Below are 21,892 nucleotides of genomic sequence, written 5' to 3'. Positions count from 1 at the left end.
TTCGTCCGGCCTGATAATTCTATCATAAATTCAATATGAGCTTGAAAGTCTTTCCGAAATATTCGAGCTTCAACGAAATATACCATAAAACCTGGCACCCAAGAGCGTAGGGTAAAACGTTCTTCTTTAATCTGCCTGACCTACGGTTGAACTGATCCTAATAAAAAATCGGTGTTTTGGCATTGACTGGCTCTGTTGGGCCATGGTGATTCCCAGTCAGCATTGAAGCTAATTTTCTACGCGCATCGTTGCCTTTCGTGGTAACCCCCAACCCCACCCCAAATCAACACTAATGTCACGTCTATTTTGATAACGAGGTTGCAGGCTATCTGTAGTACAAACTCTAGACACGCATGACTCACATAACTGTAGTGGGAATGAAGAACAACGTCAGATGACAGGTTTAATGAAGAACAACATGACAACTCACGATTGTGCTCATTATCTAGTATTACTACGTCATTCTATGAAACTCAATAACTAGATGATACATATATAAATTCGTCAATAAAACCCCGCCACTGAGACAATCTAAGCTCGCCCTGGACCGTCGGCTGCAAGTTCCACGAACTCACGATTTGTTGGAAGTTCAAGTACCTGGTTTGGTGCATCGAGCTCACCCACTGTCTGAGACGTTTCCATCATCTCACACTTGCCAGAATATCCACGAATACCACTCACTTGAGTGTCTGGCAGCTGCACAACATGCTCGTACAATGGAAGACCCTCTCTCGTATGGTCCATCTTCCCCTCACTCGCGCGTCGGCCCTTGTCGTGTTGCACATTGCGTAGTCGCAGACATTTACAGCAAACAAAGACCGACAACCCCAGCCCAAGTAGTCCTGCGGCGCCGACGCCTGCACCTATGCCAATCTTTGCCCCAGTGGATGGTCCAGTAGGACCGGAGGTTTGTACAGGAGGTGACGAACTATGCTGGTTGGGGGTGGTGCAGTTCAAAGAGCCTGTAATTATTTCCTGATCACTGTACTGCTGGAAAGGCGAGCAATCCAAGGCTGGCGAAGACGTGTTGAGAATGAAAGGTCCAACATCTTGAAGGCTGGGAAGTGAGACGCTTTGAACGTTCGTTAGTGAGTGGTTTTGTTGCAACTCTGAAAGCAACTCACTTGGCCAGATTCCCCTCCAACATAATGCCGTTGGGTACGAGTTGGAGCTTTGGAAGTACCAAATTCTGCAGCCGGGTATTGTCCAATACAGTCAAAACTCCAGTACGAGCCAGCACGGGAAAATCGAGCGTGGTCACGCCTTGATTGCTTTGTATCGTAATTCCCATCGTGTCGTTACCAACACTTTCGAGCTTGGGCGCGCTGAACTCAGTAAAAGCATTGCTCATCAAACTGAGTATGTACGCATGTTGGAGTGCAGGCAGAGAGATCTGAGTTGCATTTGTAATGACAAGGTTCTGTGCCGCTGCCAAGTTTGGTAAAGAGACGTAAAGAGCGGGGGAGTTGTTCGCGATGGTTACGTTGGATGCGACTGTTGCCATTGTGGACGCCACTGACATGGTGATATTTTCCAGATTCTTGTTGCTCGTGACCTGGAAGCCATTGGTAATTCCTTCCGGATCGAGTCCATCAAGAGTGAGCAGCGCTGTATCGCTCACAAAAAGATTCGAGCAGTTGTTGATGGTGGCGTCAAATCCCAGTTTCGACAGCGCTGGCAAATCGTTCAGCCTGAGTTGTCCCACTGTTTGGAGCTTGGGCATGCTCAAAGATTCCAGATTCGCGAGCCTTTCCAGATACATATACCCGTCCACGGTTTCCAAGGAGTCGGCTGACAACGACCTGAGCCCATTTGCAGAATCTGCACTGAGGTATCCTCGAAGCGTTTGGATACCATCAAGCGCGATATCTCTCCCGGCATCGGCGGCAATGTTGATGTTCCCGGTGAATGTGGGGCACGCAGCAAGTTTTGTGGCGTCGGCAGAATTCCGAATGGTTGTGGCCGAACTGGAGCATGACGGTCCCTCTGAGCAGATGGTACTTAGCACAGAGCCGATCTCTCTCAAATCGGATTACTCACGAGCAAATCCTTGGCCAAGGATGCAGAGGAAGACAAAACTCGACAGTCGCAGTAAGTTTCGGTGGTCCAGCATGTTTTCGGTATATGCAGGTTGTGGGTTGATTAGACTAGATGGTTGGTTTTTACATATCCACCCGCCTGGATGCCGACCCGAGCAGTTGGGAAGACTCTCTGTCAAATCGTCTGTGGCTTGTGCATTCCATGCCCGGCTCCACTTCCCATGGCAGGCTATTTGCTTACATGGCAACTGTAACAGGGACTAACCTAAAATCGGGAAAGGTCAACCATGCAAAGGCTACAGTCGGGATCGATCTATAGGATCAACAATCTTCCCGTCTAGAGTTACATTGCACGCCCTGGTGTGATTCTCTTATCGGGACCAAATGATTCGACTTTAATGGAGTGGGCCACCTGCACCGCTCGAAGAGCTTGCATTTTGCTGCCAAAAATTTCCTCGCATGCGCTGGTACTACCCCGCTCCAACGCCAACCGCATTCGTCGAATATGGCTTACCACGACCTTGGCGGTAGACACCCATCGGAACCAATGCGGGGCTGTGCGGATTGCGTACGGTCGGACCCAGTGGGCAACCACAGCCACTAGACCTGGCCAGACCTGGCCAGATCGGAGCTCACGCTCTGCTACATCTATCCGTAAGCAGTTTTTCTTTGCCTGCACACGTGTGGAGCACAGCAGCAATGTCGAACTTCACCTGTCCCAATGCACCCCCGGGATCCTGGCGCTCCTGCCTTTCTGGCTCAAGGTTTGTGGGGTGCTGTCTAACAGACCCATGCACCCTGGGCTGTAATCTGCAGGACTTGTATCCAGCATCTTTCAGAACCGACCTGAAGATACCCACGCTCGATTGCAAAGAACCAGGTGCCCAATTTTATGTCTGTCCTCAAATCACCACTTCCTTTTTCGGGTGCTGCAAATCAAATGCTTGCGCCCAGGATGGATGTCCCCCTCAGGATCTTTCTCCAGCAGTTCTCGGAAGCAATCCAGAGGCTACAGCGGTATTCTCTCCAACCGGAGTACCTTCGGCAACTAAATCTGCTTCTTCAACACCCTTGCCATCGCATTCGAACTCGAACTCGAACTCGACGGTGATAGGAGCCGCCGTTGGTGGAGCTATTGGCGGTCTCCTGCTGTTATGTGGGCTGGCCCTCTTCATCTGGTGGAGAAGGCGTCGAACAATGCCGCCTCCTCGCTCTGATGAAGCTCCAACTACGACAAGCGACATGACCTGGTCTCCTCAGGGCACGAGCAGTGCCATAAACCCTCAGCCGGCGGAACTCTCGGCAACCAAATCTGTGCACGCAAGAGGTAAGTATGACTTAACACAAGAAAAAAAAGTCCCTTTGCTAAAAATACAGTTTACCGAACTCCACCACCAAGGTATATCTCTCCTCCTCTTAAAGACTCAGGGGGTGGAGGCGATGGCTCGTGTGGAAAGTCGCCTGTACAAATGGATCCTGTTGAATTGGATGGAAACACGCCTGCGAAACGTCCAGTGCACACCGAAGACGAAGAAATCTCTCCGCAGATTGCAACATTTCCGCCTGACCGCAAGAGCAACGAGGGTATGAGTTCACAGTCTCCTTTCTGAAGCTTCAAATATCAAGTGTGCTGGTTTTACTAGAAATGGAAAGACATTAGCCCAAGTGCATCTTCTTGAAGTACATTATTCCCACTTCTCCTCGCTCTATTTATAACCCAAACATGAGTGCCATGGCGGAGAATCCAAGAGCAAAGATACCGCCTGATGATATAATAGTATTGTGTGCTGCAACACCGCTCGAAGTGGCTGCAGCCGCAGACCCTGTGGCGGATGAGGATGAGTTTTGTACACTATTGGTACCTGTGCCGTTGGGGCATCCGCTTTGGCAGCCGTTGCTGCAATGGTCGGATGTGTTCCCGCAGTAGCTATTAATTGTCAGCTAGCTCATCTCTCCGGAGCTCTGGAGATATGCCTACCCGACCGCGCTACAACAAGGCCCATAACCGTAGACACCGTATTGCACAAATGCATCAGGGCCAGCATCCGGTGAGCAAATGGCATTGTTGTATGCCGAACCACACTTCCCGTCGCAACGGGGACTGGTTCCTTGAAAAGCCCAGCTACACTCTGGGAGATTAAGTGTCGGGGGATTGGACTCGCATTTTCCATAATCAGCTTGGCAGTAGCCTTGGCCGCAGTACTGCGGTCCAGTGCCACAATATCCTTTAGTGCTACAATGAGTTAACATCTGAACTATATGAACTTGACAAATTGATCAGACCTGCAGCAAGGAGAAGTGCCATTTATCAAGCACATTTTTCCATTTGTTGGTCCACATGAACCGTCTGTCGTAAATGGAAAGCGGAATTGGGGCGAGCTAGGCGTCCCAGAAGGCATTGCTGCGGTCGAATTTTGTGCTGTCGTCGAATTTTGTGCCGCGACCAGCTCGATGACGAGCGCTTGAAGAAGTGTATATACGAGCATCCTGAATAGCCGATTTTTGTAAATGTTTGCAATGGTCGGGGCTTAAAGGATGCGGACGTGGGCTAGATTTATCTTTATACCGACCTTCCAGACAGGCCTTTTCTTTGACAGAAGTATTCTAGAAGCGTTTAAGTATTTCTTCTATTATCGTAGCAATTGTGGAGGCCAGCCTTGCCGACTCTGGGACTTGCCGTGGATCACACCTCTCGGTAGTAAAGCCATGGTACCTTCGCTTACTACACCTGCGGCATGTTCCGTTGCAGGATCGATAGTATAGCACATGGTATTCGCGCAGAAAGGAATAGCGTGCAAGCTATCCTTCCAAGTGTGGTTCATACGCAGCGTGTATGCCTCAAGCCTTGGCATCCCGCTGTATGTTTCCGCTTGCGGGTGGGAAATCACATGCAGCAGATGATCTTCAAACTTGCTTCTGCTGGCCAGGATCGATAGACTTTATCTGCTTCCTCACTTGGTCGGGGCTTCATGAAAACACTTCTCTTGTACTTGCTCTGTTCGCGTGGGAATCCTGTGTCTGGGGCCTGCAGCTGGAATACTACCAGCCCTTCAGCGTACCCATCGGCCAATACGCCGCGAATCTCAGCAACGATGTGTGGCCCTGTCTCAATGTAATACGCGCAATATTGCACGTATTTAGTGCAAGCCAGGGCATCAACATGGCATTCTCTCGTTGGCAAAGAATATTAATTATTGGTATACCTATGCGCGTTGATGTCATGATTTCCTCTCGGAAACCGGACGTTACATATTCGTGTTAACTTCAAATATCGGCGCGGCCAAAGTTACGAGGCTCGTTGGCGATGCGTCGGCGCGCAAATCTCCTGAGCGTTAGCAGGCTCGGTATGAACCTTGTTGTAAGCAAATTGTAATAATAAATGGCCAAAAGGTAACTCAGTAAATGTTCAGGGCGTATCATCAGCTGCGGTTCGATTAGCCATTGCACTCCTCGAATCCCTTTGTGTAGAGTTGGTTATTTCGTCATAAAATTATCGCTTATTTCACTCCTTGCATGCAGGATGCCTAAATGGTAGTCTCCAGCCGATTGGGATGCATGGCCAGGGTGAAACGAAGCCGATTCCCAGAGCCACAGATGCTCCGAGGGCTCCCGTTGACCCTGCAGTATGCTCCCTGCGTCTGATTGCGGCTGCAATCGAGCCAATTATCATTGCACAGCTGTCGTTCCCGCCTTTTTCCTTGGCTTTTACCGGATCGCCTGCGATGTCACCGTATCCGGGAGCCCAGGCCCCAGTTTCTGGCAGTGTAGTTGAGCTCGACTCAACCATACATTCTCTTGACATGAGGCGCCCAGCAAGGAGGATCTCGATATACCGTGGTCCTCAATACTGGGATAATGCACATTTCCGGGTAATGTTGCTGGAGCTGTCACTATCAGCAACAATGGGTGAGCTCAGCCTCGATGACCGCTCCTAGCGAACTAGAACCTATGCACTCTCGCACCCTGTATTTACCACAATGCCGGGATAGGGCGCAGTACCCATAGCCACGGGCGGAGGAAAGCCCTTCAACAGAAGGAGCAGGGAATGAATCCCGAGAGAATTCTGCATGAGCTACCAATGGTGGGATATTATGGCGCACTTCTCTTACCGATATACCGGAGAGGCCACGTGGTGAGCTGAGCCACGGTGATGAAAAAAGACACGATCGAGATCGAAATTCTGAGTGCTAGTATCTTGTACTCCCAAGAGTGCCTAAGGCTTTTACCCTTTTTGTTGTTAATCCGGTTTTCACTGCAACCAAGTTCTCGCCTCTCCACCGTGAGCGGCATGATAATGTTACGGCCGAGGGCCGTGGAACTTTTGAATGACTCCACCAGTGTTATATGGCGAGCTCAATACGATTGCTTTAGCCTCCATTATGACCTTGATTGTAGCTGTTGATGGGCCGTTGCTTTACTGCGCATCATCGGTAGTCATGTAGTCTGTCTAGTATAACGCCACCATATCTATGTAGCTATTGTATGACGACTTTTTCCGTCAATAGTCCGGTGTCTACTTTGTTCGATCTACAGATTTAACATTCCCTCCTTGAAAATTCGCCGAGGCTGTCCTAAATACACGTCTGGACGATAGCTTCAGCTACCCACATATGTTGCTTTTCTAGGGAAATAAAGAAGAGAAGTGCAGGCTGGGGTCTCACTATTCTTTACGTTAACCGACCAAATCAAAACCAGGCCATACAGCAGTGTATGTTTGGAAAGCAGTCTGATAGGTTTTGAGGTATGAGCTCTATCTTTCGGCTATAATTCACAGAGAAAAGTTCGATTGTATTAAAAGGAAAATTTCCAAGGCCTCGGCTGAAATGTGATATCTTTCGTTTCTGCATTTAAATTGTTACTGTTCATTGCATGGCATATGCTCCGCGTCAATCGCTTTGAACCTCCACGCTTCCCAATCCCAGAAATCATGTCCCTCTTCCAAAATCTCCAGCTGCTTCTGTAACCAGTCTGTCCAAGATTGACCCCGAAACCACAGCTTTGTTTTTCTGTTGCCCCAACCCCTATAAGGATATTTACGGAAATCCTCGTCATCCGGTGTATCCTTGAGAAGCAGCCTCCCCCCGTCCCCCTCATCCACAAATCCCTCTTCGAACAGCTGCACCGTACCGTCGTAAGCAGGTCCCAACCCCGAAACGATGAGCATATGCCCGGTCCCAAAGGCCCAATGCTGCTGATCTCCGGGCAGGACCATCCACACTGGTAATCCGAAACCAATGTCATCGTCGTCAGACCATCCAGAGAAGCGCCAATTGAGCCACAAGAAGGGTTCTTTGTCCCCACCGCCCTCCCCTTTCTTCACGGTAAACGGATAAACATGCCGGTACGCAGTCGTAGGCCCTAGCGGATTCCCGCCAGCTAGCTGCCACCATACGTCCGCACAAGGCTTGTCGTGGAATTCGTTGTATGAAGGTTGATAGTACGGTCCTTGGTCCAATCCAGGCCATATCCAACCAATCACAGACTTTGCAGGCCACTCCAGGATCCAGGTCTCGAACTCATCAGGCAGTTGTAGCTGTCCCGTTGCTGCGTAAGGCAACGAGGTAAGATGCGTGTGGCGGTCGAAGCTTCGCAAGTGCGGGATGATGTGCTGGCGGCTGGGCAGGAAGTAGGGTGATTTGACTACTCGGTCCCATAAGCGCAGCAACTCCCGACGAGCGGTGGGGCGAACAGATGATATATTAGCGTTGATGGTAGAACGTAGACGTTGAGATACGCTGCGGAAGATGATGAGGTCGCGGAGGCGCAGGTGCGAGGCTATCTCTAGGTACAGCTCGACTGGGAGGCTTTCAAATGACATGGTAGAGTTGGTGTGATTGTTTTGAATTGACGTGGAGTAATTGAAGGTTGAGTTACAGGATGAGGTTTTCTTTAAATGATGTAAACGGGATTCTCCGGCTGCTGCCTAGAATTCTACAGGGATATCTACATCTAACCGCTGTGGTGAAGTTGCTTTTTCCTGAAAGGCCACGATTCCACCTATCATAACTGAAACCTGGTGTTAATCCATTACAGAGGGGTATTACAGCGGATGGCTCGCCTGAATTTGTTTCTTGCTTATTCTATAGGCAGTTGAAGCTATCATCCAGATGGAAATGTCGAATTAACAATTCCATATTTACGTCCGGACGATTGTTTGAACTGTCTATATAAGTTTTTTCTTTTTCAGAAAAGAATCTGGTGAGACATCGCTATCCTGGATTTGAGGGTTCTGTTATTTTCGGGATAGCCTTGGGCTGTAATATTCCTCTATATATTACTAGTACGAAACACAAACTCCTCGCAAGAATCTTCGGGTTAATATTTCGCTGACAGTTGAATTGGATGTTCCATCTTTGTTTTGATGCCAACCATTTGCACTTCTAGTTTAGTGCGCAGTGATGCTTTCTTGAGAAAATCATCACTATTCAGTACTTATCTGAGGAGTTCAAATGATTCTACGTTTTCGTATGCCACGGCCAATTAAATTCAAAAAGATGTGCTATAGGAACTGCTAGAAAAATGCTAAACTATATCTGGAGACTGAATTAAAAGATTAGAAATCATTTGCAGTCACCTCTCTACCCTAAAGCTTCAGACAGCGGGCATGGGACAGCAGGATGCCCACTGACATCAGAATGCTGTTTCATTCTGTGTCAGCTTTGGTTTCTCTCCAATCCTCGTAGCAGTGTATAATACAATCATCACGGCCAAAAATAAAGCGGCCGTTGTCCGAGTTCCACCACGGCCCCACTTCCGCCCCCACACCTCGTAAATGGCCCCTTTCCATTCAGCCTTGCCACAAACCATGCACAACACAAAAAAGAAGCCAGAAGCAAAAGGAAAGCGCCAACCCGGGATCGAACCGGGGGCCTCGGGATGACAGCAGTGTTAACTGCAATCCTACGCTCTACCGCTGAGCTATTGACGCTTGTGATAAGCAATGCTTGCTATTGGCAAGCGGTTGATTTTCTTCTGTGGCAGCCATGGTAAATGACCATAGATTCGGAACAGGTGGTGCTCTGCAAGCAATCAAGGGTTGGTACAATTGCCTCAAAAGGCGTAATTTCGATCCCATAATGGGTGGTTCTCTATCTGGAATATCGGGAGTAAGAGACTGGTACGGCTTACTCGTTCGCTCATTCCAACCCCAGATCTTGACAACTACTGTCCCGTTGGTTTTTCTAAGGAATGTAAATAGTCCGGCCAGTCCTCTCGCATTTGTATTGAAAGCCGTTCTCCCTTGCCATTGCTCTTTGACAAACTATGTATCTCTTACTGATAGAAGGGTGATTTAGAACTAAGAGCATGATTAAACCATCTTGAACGCTCCCTATTCTCTAAAACATGCCGACATATTCTGCTTCGGACTTACCACGCCAGCACAAGAGGATCGGGGCAACCCTTTGACGAGCATGTTGCAGCAGTAGTTGAGGTGAAAATGGGGCTGGGATTGACACGGAGGTTTACCGATCGGAGCATCATCATCGGCTGTAATAAATGTGGTCGCTGCAGTGAAAGACGCAGGTGATTCATCACTGGAATGTAGTTCGTGATATAAAGTACGTTAATAGTTCGAGGCTGGATAGAAAGGCAATAGAAATGGTCTAACTGGATGATCATCGCAGAACAGACGGTGACCCAGATGTTGGGGAGCACCATGTGGATAAAAATAACGGCCTCCAACATTTGATTGGTTGCTGTGCTGCAGCTCCCAGCAACCCAACTAGCTCATTAGGGTATATGCTCCTCCCGCATGGCTTCACGTCGTCATTCCGAAGCGCATCCTTAATCAGAGTGGTCGGTTATCTTGGCTTTTTTGCGAATACGGGGGAGAGACAAGGCATTTTACGACCGTCGCTGGAGAAGTAAAAGAAAAATCCCCCAGATAGGAAACCGGCGAGCGAGCCGGATGAGGCGGATAAACTTAGCACCGGAGCCGACGTGGCTTGCTCGTTCAGGTTAGCCGTGGCCGGTCTTCCCGAGCTGACTGCCGACAAGCAAAAAATTTTGTGACCCAATCATCTCTCGGCAATCAGTTGCAGCTTGTTCCGATAGGTAAAAGAGAATCCTTGACTGAGCCATCAAGCCTGACGGAAGGGACAAAGATTTCAGTGCTGGATAATCAAGCATGGTATGAAGATATCCCCTCAGTGAAAGAATTGCCACCACGACGTCCGTGCCATTTATACACTGCAAAGTAAAAGAGAAGTCTCTCCAACGGGGATTGCACTCTGCCATAAAACCGTAACAGTGCTCTTTTGCCCAACATGCCAAGCCCGAGTCCTGACCAAACGCCCCCCAAAAAAATTCTCACCACCACGCCCGAGCTATCTACACAGACGACAGCGGAGCAAAAGAAGAATCTCTCCGACGGGGAATCGAACCCCGGTCTCCCGCGCTTGCTAGAGCAGCTGCTTTGACAAGCGGAAATCATCACCACTAGACCATCGAAGATGTTCAGCAGCTTACTGCTGGATGGTTGGAAATAGAATTTGCTATTTGTATTTATATATACAAAAAAGGCTTTACTCGATGGCTGCATTGAAGCAAATCTCTCAGTTTGGTTCTGCAATACCAACTGTCGATGTTCCTAATACAACGAGAGTGAGAAGCGTCTGCAACAAGACGGCGATGACAATTAGAAAACACAAGTATACTATCTGCAGAGCCCTAGATGGGGAGCTTTAAGCTACTAAGAGCTACGTTAAAATAGTTGTCGTATGTTGCAAGTTTAGATGCTGGCCCAAACTTCTTATTGTATTTTTTGCAATAATATGTCGTTTCTGCCTTCTAAAAGAGAGCGCTAGTAAATACTGTATATCTATTATTGCTACTTCTTCCCTCTTAAGGATATCATATCTCAGTTAAGGTCTACATTTTATAGAGTCTGCATACTTCCGTCAGGACATATTTCTTCAACTTCTATATCATTAGAAATTACTGTCGTTTCTACCAATCGGTCGTTACCATTTCAACATATCTTTTTTGCCTAAAGAGCTAGAACAGGCCTATAACCACCACTTCCTCGTAAGCACTTGTTGGTGGTAAGCTCAGAAGTACAATGATCAGCTTTGCTTTGTCGATCCAGTTGGATGCACTTCTTACGTCACGAATTGCCTGATAGCACAAATTGCAGCAGGTTAACGAAGGATATAGTAAGAGATGTGTGGCTGAATTTCTGTGGAACCTGAGCATAGACTGGACGTGATCAGCATTTTACTGAAGTTGGCTACATCTTTTATTAGATTGGCCAGGATTGCTACTTTTACTAAATTTGGCTAGGGCTCTTGGCGAGGGGGCTGGTTGTGCTTCCTGATGTCGATCGCTTTCATCCACCAACAACTCTCTCCAGCCTTGTGCGAGCGGAACAGGGGGACAGATCCTAGCCACGCAGCCACAACAGCCCCACCGTAAGCGGACCAATACCATAGCTGTGCGCTGGTGGTGATTTTGACCTCGACGTCATAATGCCTTGCACACGAGAGAAATGTCGATCATGTGCAGGGATTAGATCCACCAGCGCCAGCAGGCATCCACCTCCACAACCCCACAATCGGTAAGCCACGGAAGAAGACAATGCGGTCAGGGAGTCAGCGAATACGTCAGTAGAACAAATAAAATGCTAGTCAGCGGCCGATTCCAGCTCAAAAGCGACTCCAAGCTTCGCTCCTCTTGTGCAACTCTGGCAGTCTCATCCGCCTGCAAAATTCCGACTGAGTGACTCACTCTCATTCATCTTGTTATCCAATCTAACCTACAAATCCTCTGGCCCTCCAAGAATCGTGTTGATGAAGTTCCATCTTTTCTTCCTCGCGGCCAGTATTAGCTGTGCCAGCGCGCAAACACACACCACCACCATCACCGAGAACAGTACGACCACGACTGCCATCAAAACACCACCCAGCACAATCACAAAAGGGTACCTCAACCGGCTAGACTTCTGGGCTTACCCCGAGGCGTCCATCGTCCACATCAACGCATCCGACATGAGCGCAACCACCTACCTCATCAACTGCCCCACACCTAACACCGCCACCACCACGTCATCGTCCTCCACAAGCCCAACCGCCATCTATCCTTCCACCCAGCCAGACGACTGCAATCTCCCCTCTACAGGCATGACATTGGTGGAGGGTCCCGATACGATGCGATACACGTCCACGAACACGGCGCCCGGCTCGTCCAGCACCATTACCGAGGACTGCACCATCTGGTGGGAAAAGCAAAAGTGGTGGTGCTCGTGGAACAAAGAGGGCGACGATGTGCCGGAGACGGTGAGCGTGGGGTCGACCACGTACACGGGCGCCCCTCCTTCCTCGTTGTTCAACAGGATGCAGGTGACAGCGGGTATAGAAAAGATAGAGGCCGCGAGCTCGAGTAACTCAGAGATAAGGTGGAGCAGTCTGAATGGTAAGCTTTTTCTCCCCTCGACTGCGTACACACACCTACAATCCAAGGTCCTTTGCTAACCTTTTTTTGTAGGCCTTATACCCAAGACTACGTCGTCATCGGCTGGTGCTGCTGCGGCTACGGGTGCACCGATGCATGTGATTCCGGCCATGGGATTGGCTGGTGCTGTGGGTGCACTCGCTGCCGCTGTAGCACTGTAAATGGGAGAGGGAGAAATTCCAACCTTCTCAAAAATACGAACCGCGTAAATGATCACTGTACTAAGTTTCTTCGTGATATACGTATCTACACATTATGCATGGCACTTTAACTGCTCCATTAAAAATCCAAGATCTTTTCTCACAGCGCCAAAGCAACAGCCAAAATACCCGCAGCGCCCGTCATGCCCATAGCCGTAGGGAAATCAAACCGCAGTGCAGCCGCCGCACCCGTCGACGATGCCTCGGCCCCAGAACCGGTAATCGTGGGCGAATCTATGAATAAAATTAGCTAATTTGTTCCCTCAACATGCCACAGAGACGACGACGGAAAAAAAAAAAACAGAAATAAGAAAACTCACCCATCGAAGCCGTCGCACTCGCACTCGCCGCCTGCAGTTTCTCCAACCCCGCCGTAACCAGCAGCTTCGGCCACATGCTCGCCTCTCCAGCGTCCGGGTAATTATAGTCCTGGATGGCCTGGAAGTTGCGGCCCGGGTCGACGACATACACGCGGCAAAAGGCTTCGGCACTGGTAGTGGGAGTCGCCGATGCGGACACCGCCGCAGTTGCCGATGCTGAGGCCGCCGAGCCGGACGAGGCCCATGTGATGGCGCAGGACATGTCGTTGGTAGTGCTCGAGGAGGTGTAGAGGAGGTTCATGGTACTAGGACCAACGATGAGGGTCTCGCCGTCCTCGGGAATTATGCAGAAAGTTCTCTTCATATCCGAGGCGCTGTAGGTACCGGTATCGGTGTAGGTGGAGGTGGAGGTAGCAGAAATAACGGTGCGGCGGTTGAAAGGGGCAGTGGTAGTCGAGGCCGGGGTGGTTGCAGAGGAAGCGGAGGCGGAAGCCGAAGCCGAATCCGAAGCGGACAGAGATGACGACGGGCACTTGATCAGGTAGGTGACGATGTCGGTGAAGGTGTCGTTGACGCCGATGACGGATGCCACGGGTGACATCATGGCGTTGGCGCCGCCCGGAAAATAGAAAGAGGTAGTTAGAGTACCATTGGTGGCGGTGCTACTACTTTGGGCCATGACTCCGGCACCGGCGAGGGTAACAAGGGGGAGCGTGTGGCGCATTTCTATGTCTTCCTCTCTGAGGCGGTTTGGCGGTGGCTGGTGCAGCGGCAACGATTGTAAAAATGAGAGCAGAAAAGAGGGCGCACAGAAATGCTAGGAATTCTGAAGAGGAAGAGATCTGACAACAAGCGCCCAGTATTTAAACTAATGACTTCTCTTTGCCCAGATGTTGGCGGAAACGTTGCTATACGAACGCCACAAGGCGACAACAGACCGCATTGTGGGACCTGAGGGCTGTGGAGGATTGCTATGTGGCACATGTCGTTTCCGCCGAGGCAAAATTTGCTTGGCATAGTGCCATGGTGTGGTCGCTTAGCGCGAAAGGATTCGACTGCCGAGAATTCCTCCCGTTCCGTCTGTTACTTGATCCTGTTTGGGATGTGTGCTTTGCACAGCCAGCATTGTGGGGCTCAGATCAGGCAGTGCAAACAGGCGGAGAAGAGCCTTCATAGCATCTTTTTCTGCTTGAAAATTCTCTCTGCCCCCCTTTCTTCTTTTTCTCAGCTGGAGTACAGCGGTGTGAGATGATACGAGAGACAGTTCTTTCTGCGCGTATTTGTTGTGCGACCGACTTGTCGGCACCGGAAACGGTCTAGATGAAAGCGAAGTGAATGCAATGCGGAGGAAGCAGGTAAACGAGCCACATGACACCATGATCGTATCAAATCGAGGTTCCGGACGATGCTGAAGCTGGCTCAGTGTCTATGCTAGGCTTAGCGCGGGTGGAACCTTCCATATTAGGAACGCATGCCTCGCTTCCGGCTGTAACCTTATCTCATTGGGGAGTCATCAGCCGAAGGACCTGGTTGTAACTTTCCATCTGTCGCCACCATGTTGTTTGCCGTATTGCTGGCCCGTCGCTCATCAGTTCTTTTCAAGATTCACGGTGCGGGCCGGACGAAGCTGGTTCAATACCTTTTGACCCCCTCCACGGCTTCGACGTGTGCATTAATAATGGGGTAATTGTGAAGTTGGTTATTAAACAGATACGTCACCACCGACTGGCAGCGGTCAATCTTATTTTCAATCTTCACTGAGCACATAACGAAGAAACACTTTCAAGGAATAGGTATGTCAGACAGAAACAGGCCGACCGACCGCTCCGAAGCTACGCAGGTCTCGTAAAAGCTAGCTCAAAGCCCCTTGCATTCGTGCCTGACATCACCCGTGCCCACGCCAGAGCCTAGCCATACGCGCGCGCACATGGTAATGCTCTCGTACTGCCGCAATGTCCACCACGTCTATGCAAATTGCGCTCTCTTATGGTCTTCTTCGCGGCACCATCGTTTACATTTGCGGATAGCTGTGTCTCCTTAAGGCCAAGCCCAATTATTGACACAAATATATCTATTGTGCTACCAACGTGGGGTGAGGCTGATGACTAGTCAGGCTGTAATTCGTGAGGTGCGGGGTAATAAGCTTGAAAGAAGGGCGGCGGGCCCCAACTTCGAACGTCGGAAAGCTGCGGCACGGGCCGCTGCGCTTGGTGCGGGGTCGTAGCGAATCACATGCGTTTGTCATTCTACGGTAGTATAGCCCCTAGAGTATGGCGGTGCAAATGGATGGATCACAGGCAAGCATCTCAAGGACCTTGATCACGGAGTATGGTCGCTAGATAAAGTCAAAGCAACGATAGTGACTCAGGAATGGTGACTGTATGGCCTTGTTCATCTGTTCTTCAGGAGAGAAAAGAAACAGTAGGAAATGAATGCGTGCAGAAGTGTGTACAAAATGCCTCGTATGACGAAGGCTCTATGAAACGATTCAAAGCTACGGCTGAACATCCGCAGCAGCCGAATCTTTCACCAAGAACAACGCCAACGGCGCACATCCCGATGTCACCCCACCCGTAACAATATGCCTCATCTCCTCCGCCTCCAGCTTGCGCACTCCGTCGTCTAAATCCTTCACCAAAAACACCTTGTTCGCCACCCCATCCAAACTGCACGCGACGGGGTAAAACCCATTCCCGAGACTATCCACCGCCATCATCAGCCCGTCCGGCGTCGTCGGCGTGTCCTCGTCGCCGTCATGGTTAGTGTCGACGGCGCCGCCCGCCAGCGCGACGAAGTTGGCGCCGTGCGGGATGCGGTACTGCGTCGCGAAGCGCAGCCGCGACACGCCGTGCGCCGCCATGGTCGACGGGAAGAAGTACATCAGGCGGCCGGCCGGATCCGTGCAGGCGATGCCGCCGGCGTGGCCGAAGTAGAAGCCGACGTCGTCGCCGTCGTCGATTGGGATGGGGATCGGGTCATTGCCGTCGTCGTCGTCGGTGGCGCGGCGGTGGTGCGGCTGGGAAGTGTTACGCTGCAGGAGGCTGAAGGTGCCGGATGGGCTTGCGTAGAGGTGCCAGGGGGCGGAGGAGTTGTTGGTGTGGCGGATCCTGCTGTATGCGAAGCCGGGGTCGTGCGGCTTCTTGGAGGTCGGATCGGTTTTGCCTTTGTTGATGGTGAAGTCCATCAGGTCGGTCATTTCCTTTCCGTCGAGGATGCCGTCGCCGCCGAAGTTGTTTGACTCTGAGGCGAGCGAGAATGGGATGCTGTTGTCGGCAGCCTGTTGCGTCTCTGTGGCGTTGGCTACGTCTTGCCTCTTAGATAGAGTTGAGTTAGAGGCCCTGAGATTTGTTAGCAGAAATGGCAGAAGAACAGTTTAGCTGTACACCTACTGCACGCAACCGGTCTTGGGAGGGAGGTCGCGGTCTGTGTTCAAGTCGAACTGCCTGGAGCCGAGGACCTCCACATGAGCTTTGTTACCTACTTGAACAGAGTAGGCAGCACTGTCAGTACAATTGTCTGAAGCATCAGTCACTGAGCCGAGAAGGTACGGCTCGTTGACGACGGAGATGGACTTGTTCCATTTTACGGCAGGAACCTCTATTTTCAGGCTCATTTTGAGCGGGACGCCGAGACGCGCCTCAGTGTTGACGGTGCCGTTCGTTCGAAAGTTGGTAGTTAAGACGGGCGCGAAGTTTCCTTGCAAGTCGCTATTACGCAGGAGGTCAAAGCTCACTCCGTAGTTTGGGATGGATGCTTTTGCGCCGAACAAGACCTGCCCAGCCCCTCCACTTACAGAATCAACAGTTAGGTTAGCATCTAAAGAAAGGACCGGGCTAATGCTCAAAAGATTGGGGATAGTGAAAGCGTTCATTGGCAGTGACGCCATTGTCTTGTAGACTGAACCCTGATACGGACCACCCGCAGAGGCAAGTCCGAGGCCAAGGCTGGCTTCCAACGATCCACCGAGCGAAACTCTGCCTATGCTCAGATTTCGTGTACCTGCACACCAATATCAGTTCAGAAACTCCCAGAAACTCCCACTTCCAGCCCCGGGGTCCCTATGACTTACCAATGGTATACTGGATCTGCCCCGCGACGTGTGCATTGCCTCGGACCCGGCAATCAACGCAGTACAAATCCACCGACGACGAAGGCGACCCATCATCACCTGTCGCATTGTTCGGCGACGACAGAATCGGGTAGGCCCTCCCCCAGTACCCCGAGTCCACCAGCTGCGCCGGCCGCGGCCCGATATTGACGCTGAAGTCTTTACTGATGGGTATTGTCTGTGTCCGGCTGCGGCTGCTACCGCTACTACTGCTGCTACCGAGCGCGTCCTGCAGCCAGCCGAGCGCGCCCTCCACCCAGCTGGCTGCCTGGGCAAGCACACCCTGTCCCGCGGCGGCAGACTGCATCGCCTGCAATGCTCCGTCGGCCAGCTTCGACTGCACCGCCGCGACCCCTATCTTGACCAGGGAGTCGGGAAGGCCGCGTGGGATACGAAGGTGGGCGTGAGCGGCGGAGATGTGGCTGAGGGCGCGACGGCGACGTTGTGCGAGGCTGTTGTCGTTAGAGGTGGATGAGTTGGTCGTCAGGACGTCGATGATCCCCGGTAGGAAGGCACGCAGGCTCTGCAGGAAATCTGCATCGTCAAAGGCGAGATAACCGAGGGCTGAGTCGAGGGCGTCGTCGAAGCCTGGCCCGCAGTCAGCCGCCGGGAAGCCGTCGATGCTGGCGGCCGGTGCTGCGCCGCAGGATGGTGGATATGTGCTGATGTTGGTGCTAGCGTCGTCGCTGTTTATAATAACACCGCCGTTACTACCAGGCAACCAACTGGGTTCTTTGATGTCGTTGTCGTCGCTGTCGTGCTGGATGACGCCTCCGTTGCTTCCAGGCGTTTCATTGTTGTCGCTATCATTCACGATGACACCACCATCACTGCCGGGCGGCCAGCTAGGCTTCTTCGTCTCCTCTCTGCTGTCGTCATTGTCTTTTAGACCGGCGTTCTTCCCCCAGGAGAGAGTAATGTCAACAAAAACGTCGTCGATATCGATTTCCTCGGCAATCAGCTTTGCTGTTCGTGTCTTATCATCAAATGAGACAGAGCTAACGTGCCAAAACGCATTTTGCGGATCGTGCGGGTCTCCGTCGCAATCGAGCGTAGACATGACCGCGACGAAGGGGCTATGCCAGTGTGTCTTGGCATACTTCAGAGCTTCCATATTGAAGAACTGTAAGCTGAAGCCATTCCTGGAGCACCGAAGGTTGGCAATGTGCCGAGAGTGGTCAAGGACAACTACTCGCTCCGTCGACTTTCCGTTGAGCGTGGCGAAAGTGTATGTGAACTTAGGGTCCGCTTTCCCATTCTCTGAGAAGTAAAGCTTATTGTTTGGTTTGGGCTTTAGGTGAACCAAGTCTGCAGTATCGTGGTCGTACCAGACGCATGGTTTCAAGACTGTGACTGAGCCATGCGGAGTGCGTGTGGGCCTGACTGCAGTTTGAACCGTGCCAACTGGAGACACATGGGGGTCTAAGCTGATTGGATCGATGAGATCCTCTAGGAGAGGAGGATTATGGTGGTTGCCAGTGCTCAGGTTATCTGTGCCGATAATAATCCAGGAGTGAGTGCCAAGAAAACGCCGTAACCAATTCAAGCAAGCAAGATAGCCGCTGTGGCCAGAGCCAGTATCGTCTGAGTTGAGAGATTTGGAGTCAATACCGGGGAAATGTGGATTACTGTAGGGGTCTTTGTCACCCTTGGAATGACCATGCCCTTTGATACTGTCGCGGGGAACGTGTATAGCGGGAGTCAATGGAACGGGAGTGTTCTTGATATCGGAGGGAACGGCCGGAGTATCGGATTCTGGAAGTAAAACGAAATCTTCACCACCTTGGAGGTTATTACCTGAAACTATACCGTCAGTGGAATAATTCTCTACGAGTCGTGGGAGAGGGGAGTTATCAGTCAAAATGTGATGATCGTCTTTGCCGGTGATGGAAGACTCTGCGCTATCAGTTCCGCTCGAGCTATCGTCGATTGAGTTGGGGGTATTATTGCTAATTTCCAGCAATGGAGAGTCTGCAGAGCGCGAAAGATGGTCAATACGACCATCATCACGTTCATCGGCATCATCGGTGGATAAGGCGGGTTCCGAAAGCGAGAAAACTCCCTCAGACCATGGGACAAATCCTGCCTCATTAGTACTGTGGGATTGGTCATCATTGTTTGCAAAACTTTGAAGACCGTGAGCCTTGTTCGGCCCGTTATTTTCGGAGTTATCGGAGTCTGGACCGCCCACGACCCGATCGTCATTATCTAAGATGTGAGTACTTGAATGAGTACAGTCGGGATCATCGTTGTCTAAGCCGGCAGACAGATAACGTTCATCATCGCTCGAGCCATCGTTTCCTGACCCATTGGAATCAGAAGCATCTGGGGAATTTTTGTCAGTGACTGATTCACAAGGCTCTGGGAAGATAACTTCTTCATCTCCATTGTCACAAGACCTGCCATCATCCGAGCCGGGAGACGATGAAGAGTTTGCTCTGGTCGGGCAACCGTTGCCGACATCATCTGGTCCAAGGGACTCCAGGTCTTCATCGTCCTCACGGCCTCCGTGTTCTGGTCCTAAGCCGTAAAAAGGTTTGCCAGACTGATGGTGCTGCGGTCTACTACCGCTGACGTAAACTTCAGCACCGCCAGGATTGAGGCCGTAGATATAAGAATAGTCGGTCGTATGCGTAGCAACGGGGAAGTCTTTAAAGACAGTGGTGGCGTATTCATTGACCGAATCGACGTGTTCGTCGCAACAGGCATGTCCTACCGTCGCGATGAGAAGGACTGGAGCGAGAAACATTCGACGCATGGCGGATTTGGTTGTGGAGATAATTGTAAACGAACAAGCAGCAGGACGTTAAATCAGATGGTAAGGAAAAAAAGAATAAAGATCCGAGTCGCGGTTGGTTATTTTGAAATCAACAGGCAGGTGCTTTTATAGACCTTCATCAGAGTCCAGGTTGTAGACTTTAGCAGTTTCTGTTACCATAGCAGCTCAGCGCTTCCTAATAAGTGGGCGGTGCGACGAGGATTGGGCTTTACTGTGGAGAAGCCCCACCTGCATGTGTCCTTCCATAGTTCGTGGAAGGTTGCCGTATCGACATTACATCACCTCAGCCACTTGCCATTAGATTCAGGATCGTTGATCACCAGGTCTAGATAAGGTCCTCTCACATTTTGCTTTCGCTTCATAGAAGCATTGTGGGGTGCGTGGTTGCTCGGACGATATGAGAACCATTTTTCTCCCTAATGAATCCATGTAGAAGTTTATGCGCCTGTATCATGCAGACACAATGGTTGCCAGGTATTCGCCGTCAAATGACAGTTGGTTTTACTAGCTGAGTTCTGTTACCTGGGATTAGGTGGCGATGCGGGGAGCCGCCTTAAACGGAATGGTGTAACAAAAGGCATGAGGAATGTGTCTCTAGTCATTCTCGCCACGCGTAGTTTCTTCTGAGTGAAGCTTCTCATGGAATCCAAAGCCTCGACACTAACTCGCACGGCACATGGGAAAATCTGAACTTGCATTTCCTGTCTGAAAGCTTTACCTGAGCATGGGGATATTCAAACAAGTCAGTGCCATGTGCTGTACCCAGTGGTCGTTCGGTGGAATTGATTGACCGGGATATGCATCCTGAAGGCCCAGAAATGCTGAATTCTTCGCTCTGCATGCCAGCACATAACACCGTCATTTTCAAATAGTGATCCAGGTCCAATTTCATCCCTGTTCATGTGGAGGCGCATCCCTTGTCAAGTGGCCTACCATTTTAAATGGGCTTTCGTAACGTCTTATTCTGGACTATCAGTCATTGCAACCCTCCCATCATTGGACTCTGCACTAGCAGAATTTTGTTGCCCCGGTCTGTTCACGTCTTCTGAGTAACCACTTGTTCAGTGTCTTGAGAATGGTTCTGCTTATATGAATTTGAAAACCATCTGCCCACTTCATCAACCTACCCTAAGCGCTGCCGCAATTTCTTCTTTGTTACCCCTTCGGTTATTTTTTCATACACCTTATAATGCACCTACCATCCTTACCATGGTAAAAAGCTGAGAAATAATCGTACGAGAATATTACAGCTCATGACCCTTCGCCCTGCCACCTCTCCCCATTTCGACCGAGCTATCGGTCACGATCATGACAGGATCTATAAGGTAGAATATACGTTGAGTGCGCAACGAGATCAGTATCACTTTCTGACGTTACTATGCCGAAGCCATGTATCTCAGGTCAGAGTCAGGAAACTTAGCTGGTGAGCTGAACTTTCACGATATTATCGTGCGCTACTCACAGACGCAGACTCTGATTTGTGATACTTGAGGTACAGTCGATGAATTGGTGAGAGAGGTAGCCATCCGATAGTTGATCCAAGAATTATACTCTAGGGAGGTCGTTGAGTTATGAAATGTGGTTCTCCTGATCATGGCGGCTTGTAGCATGGATGCGTGGAGTTGCTAGTGATAACAATAGAGACCGAATATGTTGAAGTTTCTTGATTTTGCGGCAAATACGAGGTTTTTACTTTTGAACTAGGAGTGTAAGTAGAGCTTTCTTGCCGTCACTACTCGCACTTCAAATGCAGACACTTTACACAAGCAAGAATTGACTATTTCCAACTCCACTACCAACTTTGATAAACCCAGTCATTGTGGCCCGTCATACCTTAGAATCAATATGGTACGCCAACTCTGTTCCATCTGGATTCTGACTGTGTTAATGATCAAGGTAATGCAAGATGCAAGGTTGACGTGTTTCGGATTTGCGAGGCCGAGTGCAGGTGACGTCATCACAATCATCCGACACAAGCATGTGCGAGGACACATTCC

The 21,892-nt window shown here is 50.4% G+C and overlaps 4 protein-coding genes across 4 annotated transcripts; 1 reads left to right on the top strand and 3 right to left on the bottom strand.

Annotated features, from left to right (window-relative positions):
• Window positions 1-1,120: 1,120 nt before the first annotated feature.
• LTHEOB_5049 (Gpi-anchored cell wall organization protein ecm33) lies at window positions 1,121-2,113 on the bottom strand (the record flags this gene model as incomplete). The annotated part of the gene is made up of 2 exons (XM_035514151.1): window positions 1,121-1,986; window positions 2,041-2,113. The coding sequence occupies 2 exons, from the start codon at window positions 2,111-2,113 to the stop codon at window positions 1,121-1,123; spliced, it is 939 nt and encodes a 312-aa protein (XP_035374491.1).
• A 4,781-nt stretch (window positions 2,114-6,894) lies between these two features.
• Window positions 6,895-7,857, bottom strand: LTHEOB_5048 (F-box domain cyclin-containing protein; the record flags this gene model as incomplete). Its single annotated transcript, XM_035514150.1, has 1 exon — window positions 6,895-7,857. One exon carries the CDS (start codon window positions 7,855-7,857, stop codon window positions 6,895-6,897), a length of 963 nt encoding a protein of 320 aa, XP_035374490.1.
• Window positions 7,858-11,827: 3,970 nt separating this feature from the next.
• On the top strand, window positions 11,828-12,649 carry LTHEOB_5047 (uncharacterized protein; the record flags this gene model as incomplete). Its single annotated transcript, XM_035514149.1, has 2 exons — window positions 11,828-12,449; window positions 12,522-12,649. The coding sequence occupies 2 exons, from the start codon at window positions 11,828-11,830 to the stop codon at window positions 12,647-12,649; spliced, it is 750 nt and encodes a 249-aa protein (XP_035374489.1).
• A 139-nt stretch (window positions 12,650-12,788) lies between these two features.
• LTHEOB_5046 (GPI anchored protein) lies at window positions 12,789-13,687 on the bottom strand (the record flags this gene model as incomplete). The annotated part of the gene is made up of 2 exons (XM_035514148.1): window positions 12,789-12,922; window positions 13,009-13,687. The coding sequence occupies 2 exons, from the start codon at window positions 13,685-13,687 to the stop codon at window positions 12,789-12,791; spliced, it is 813 nt and encodes a 270-aa protein (XP_035374488.1).
• Between the last annotated feature and the right edge of the window lie 8,205 nt (window positions 13,688-21,892).

The sequence above is a fragment of the Lasiodiplodia theobromae genome (genome assembly GCF_012971845.1).
Source record: "Lasiodiplodia theobromae strain AM2As chromosome Unknown scaffold_13, whole genome shotgun sequence".
Lineage (NCBI taxonomy): Eukaryota > Fungi > Ascomycota > Dothideomycetes > Botryosphaeriales > Botryosphaeriaceae > Lasiodiplodia > Lasiodiplodia theobromae.
Note: the sequence above shows the minus strand (reverse complement) of the source record. Positions and strands in the feature narration are given on the sequence as shown.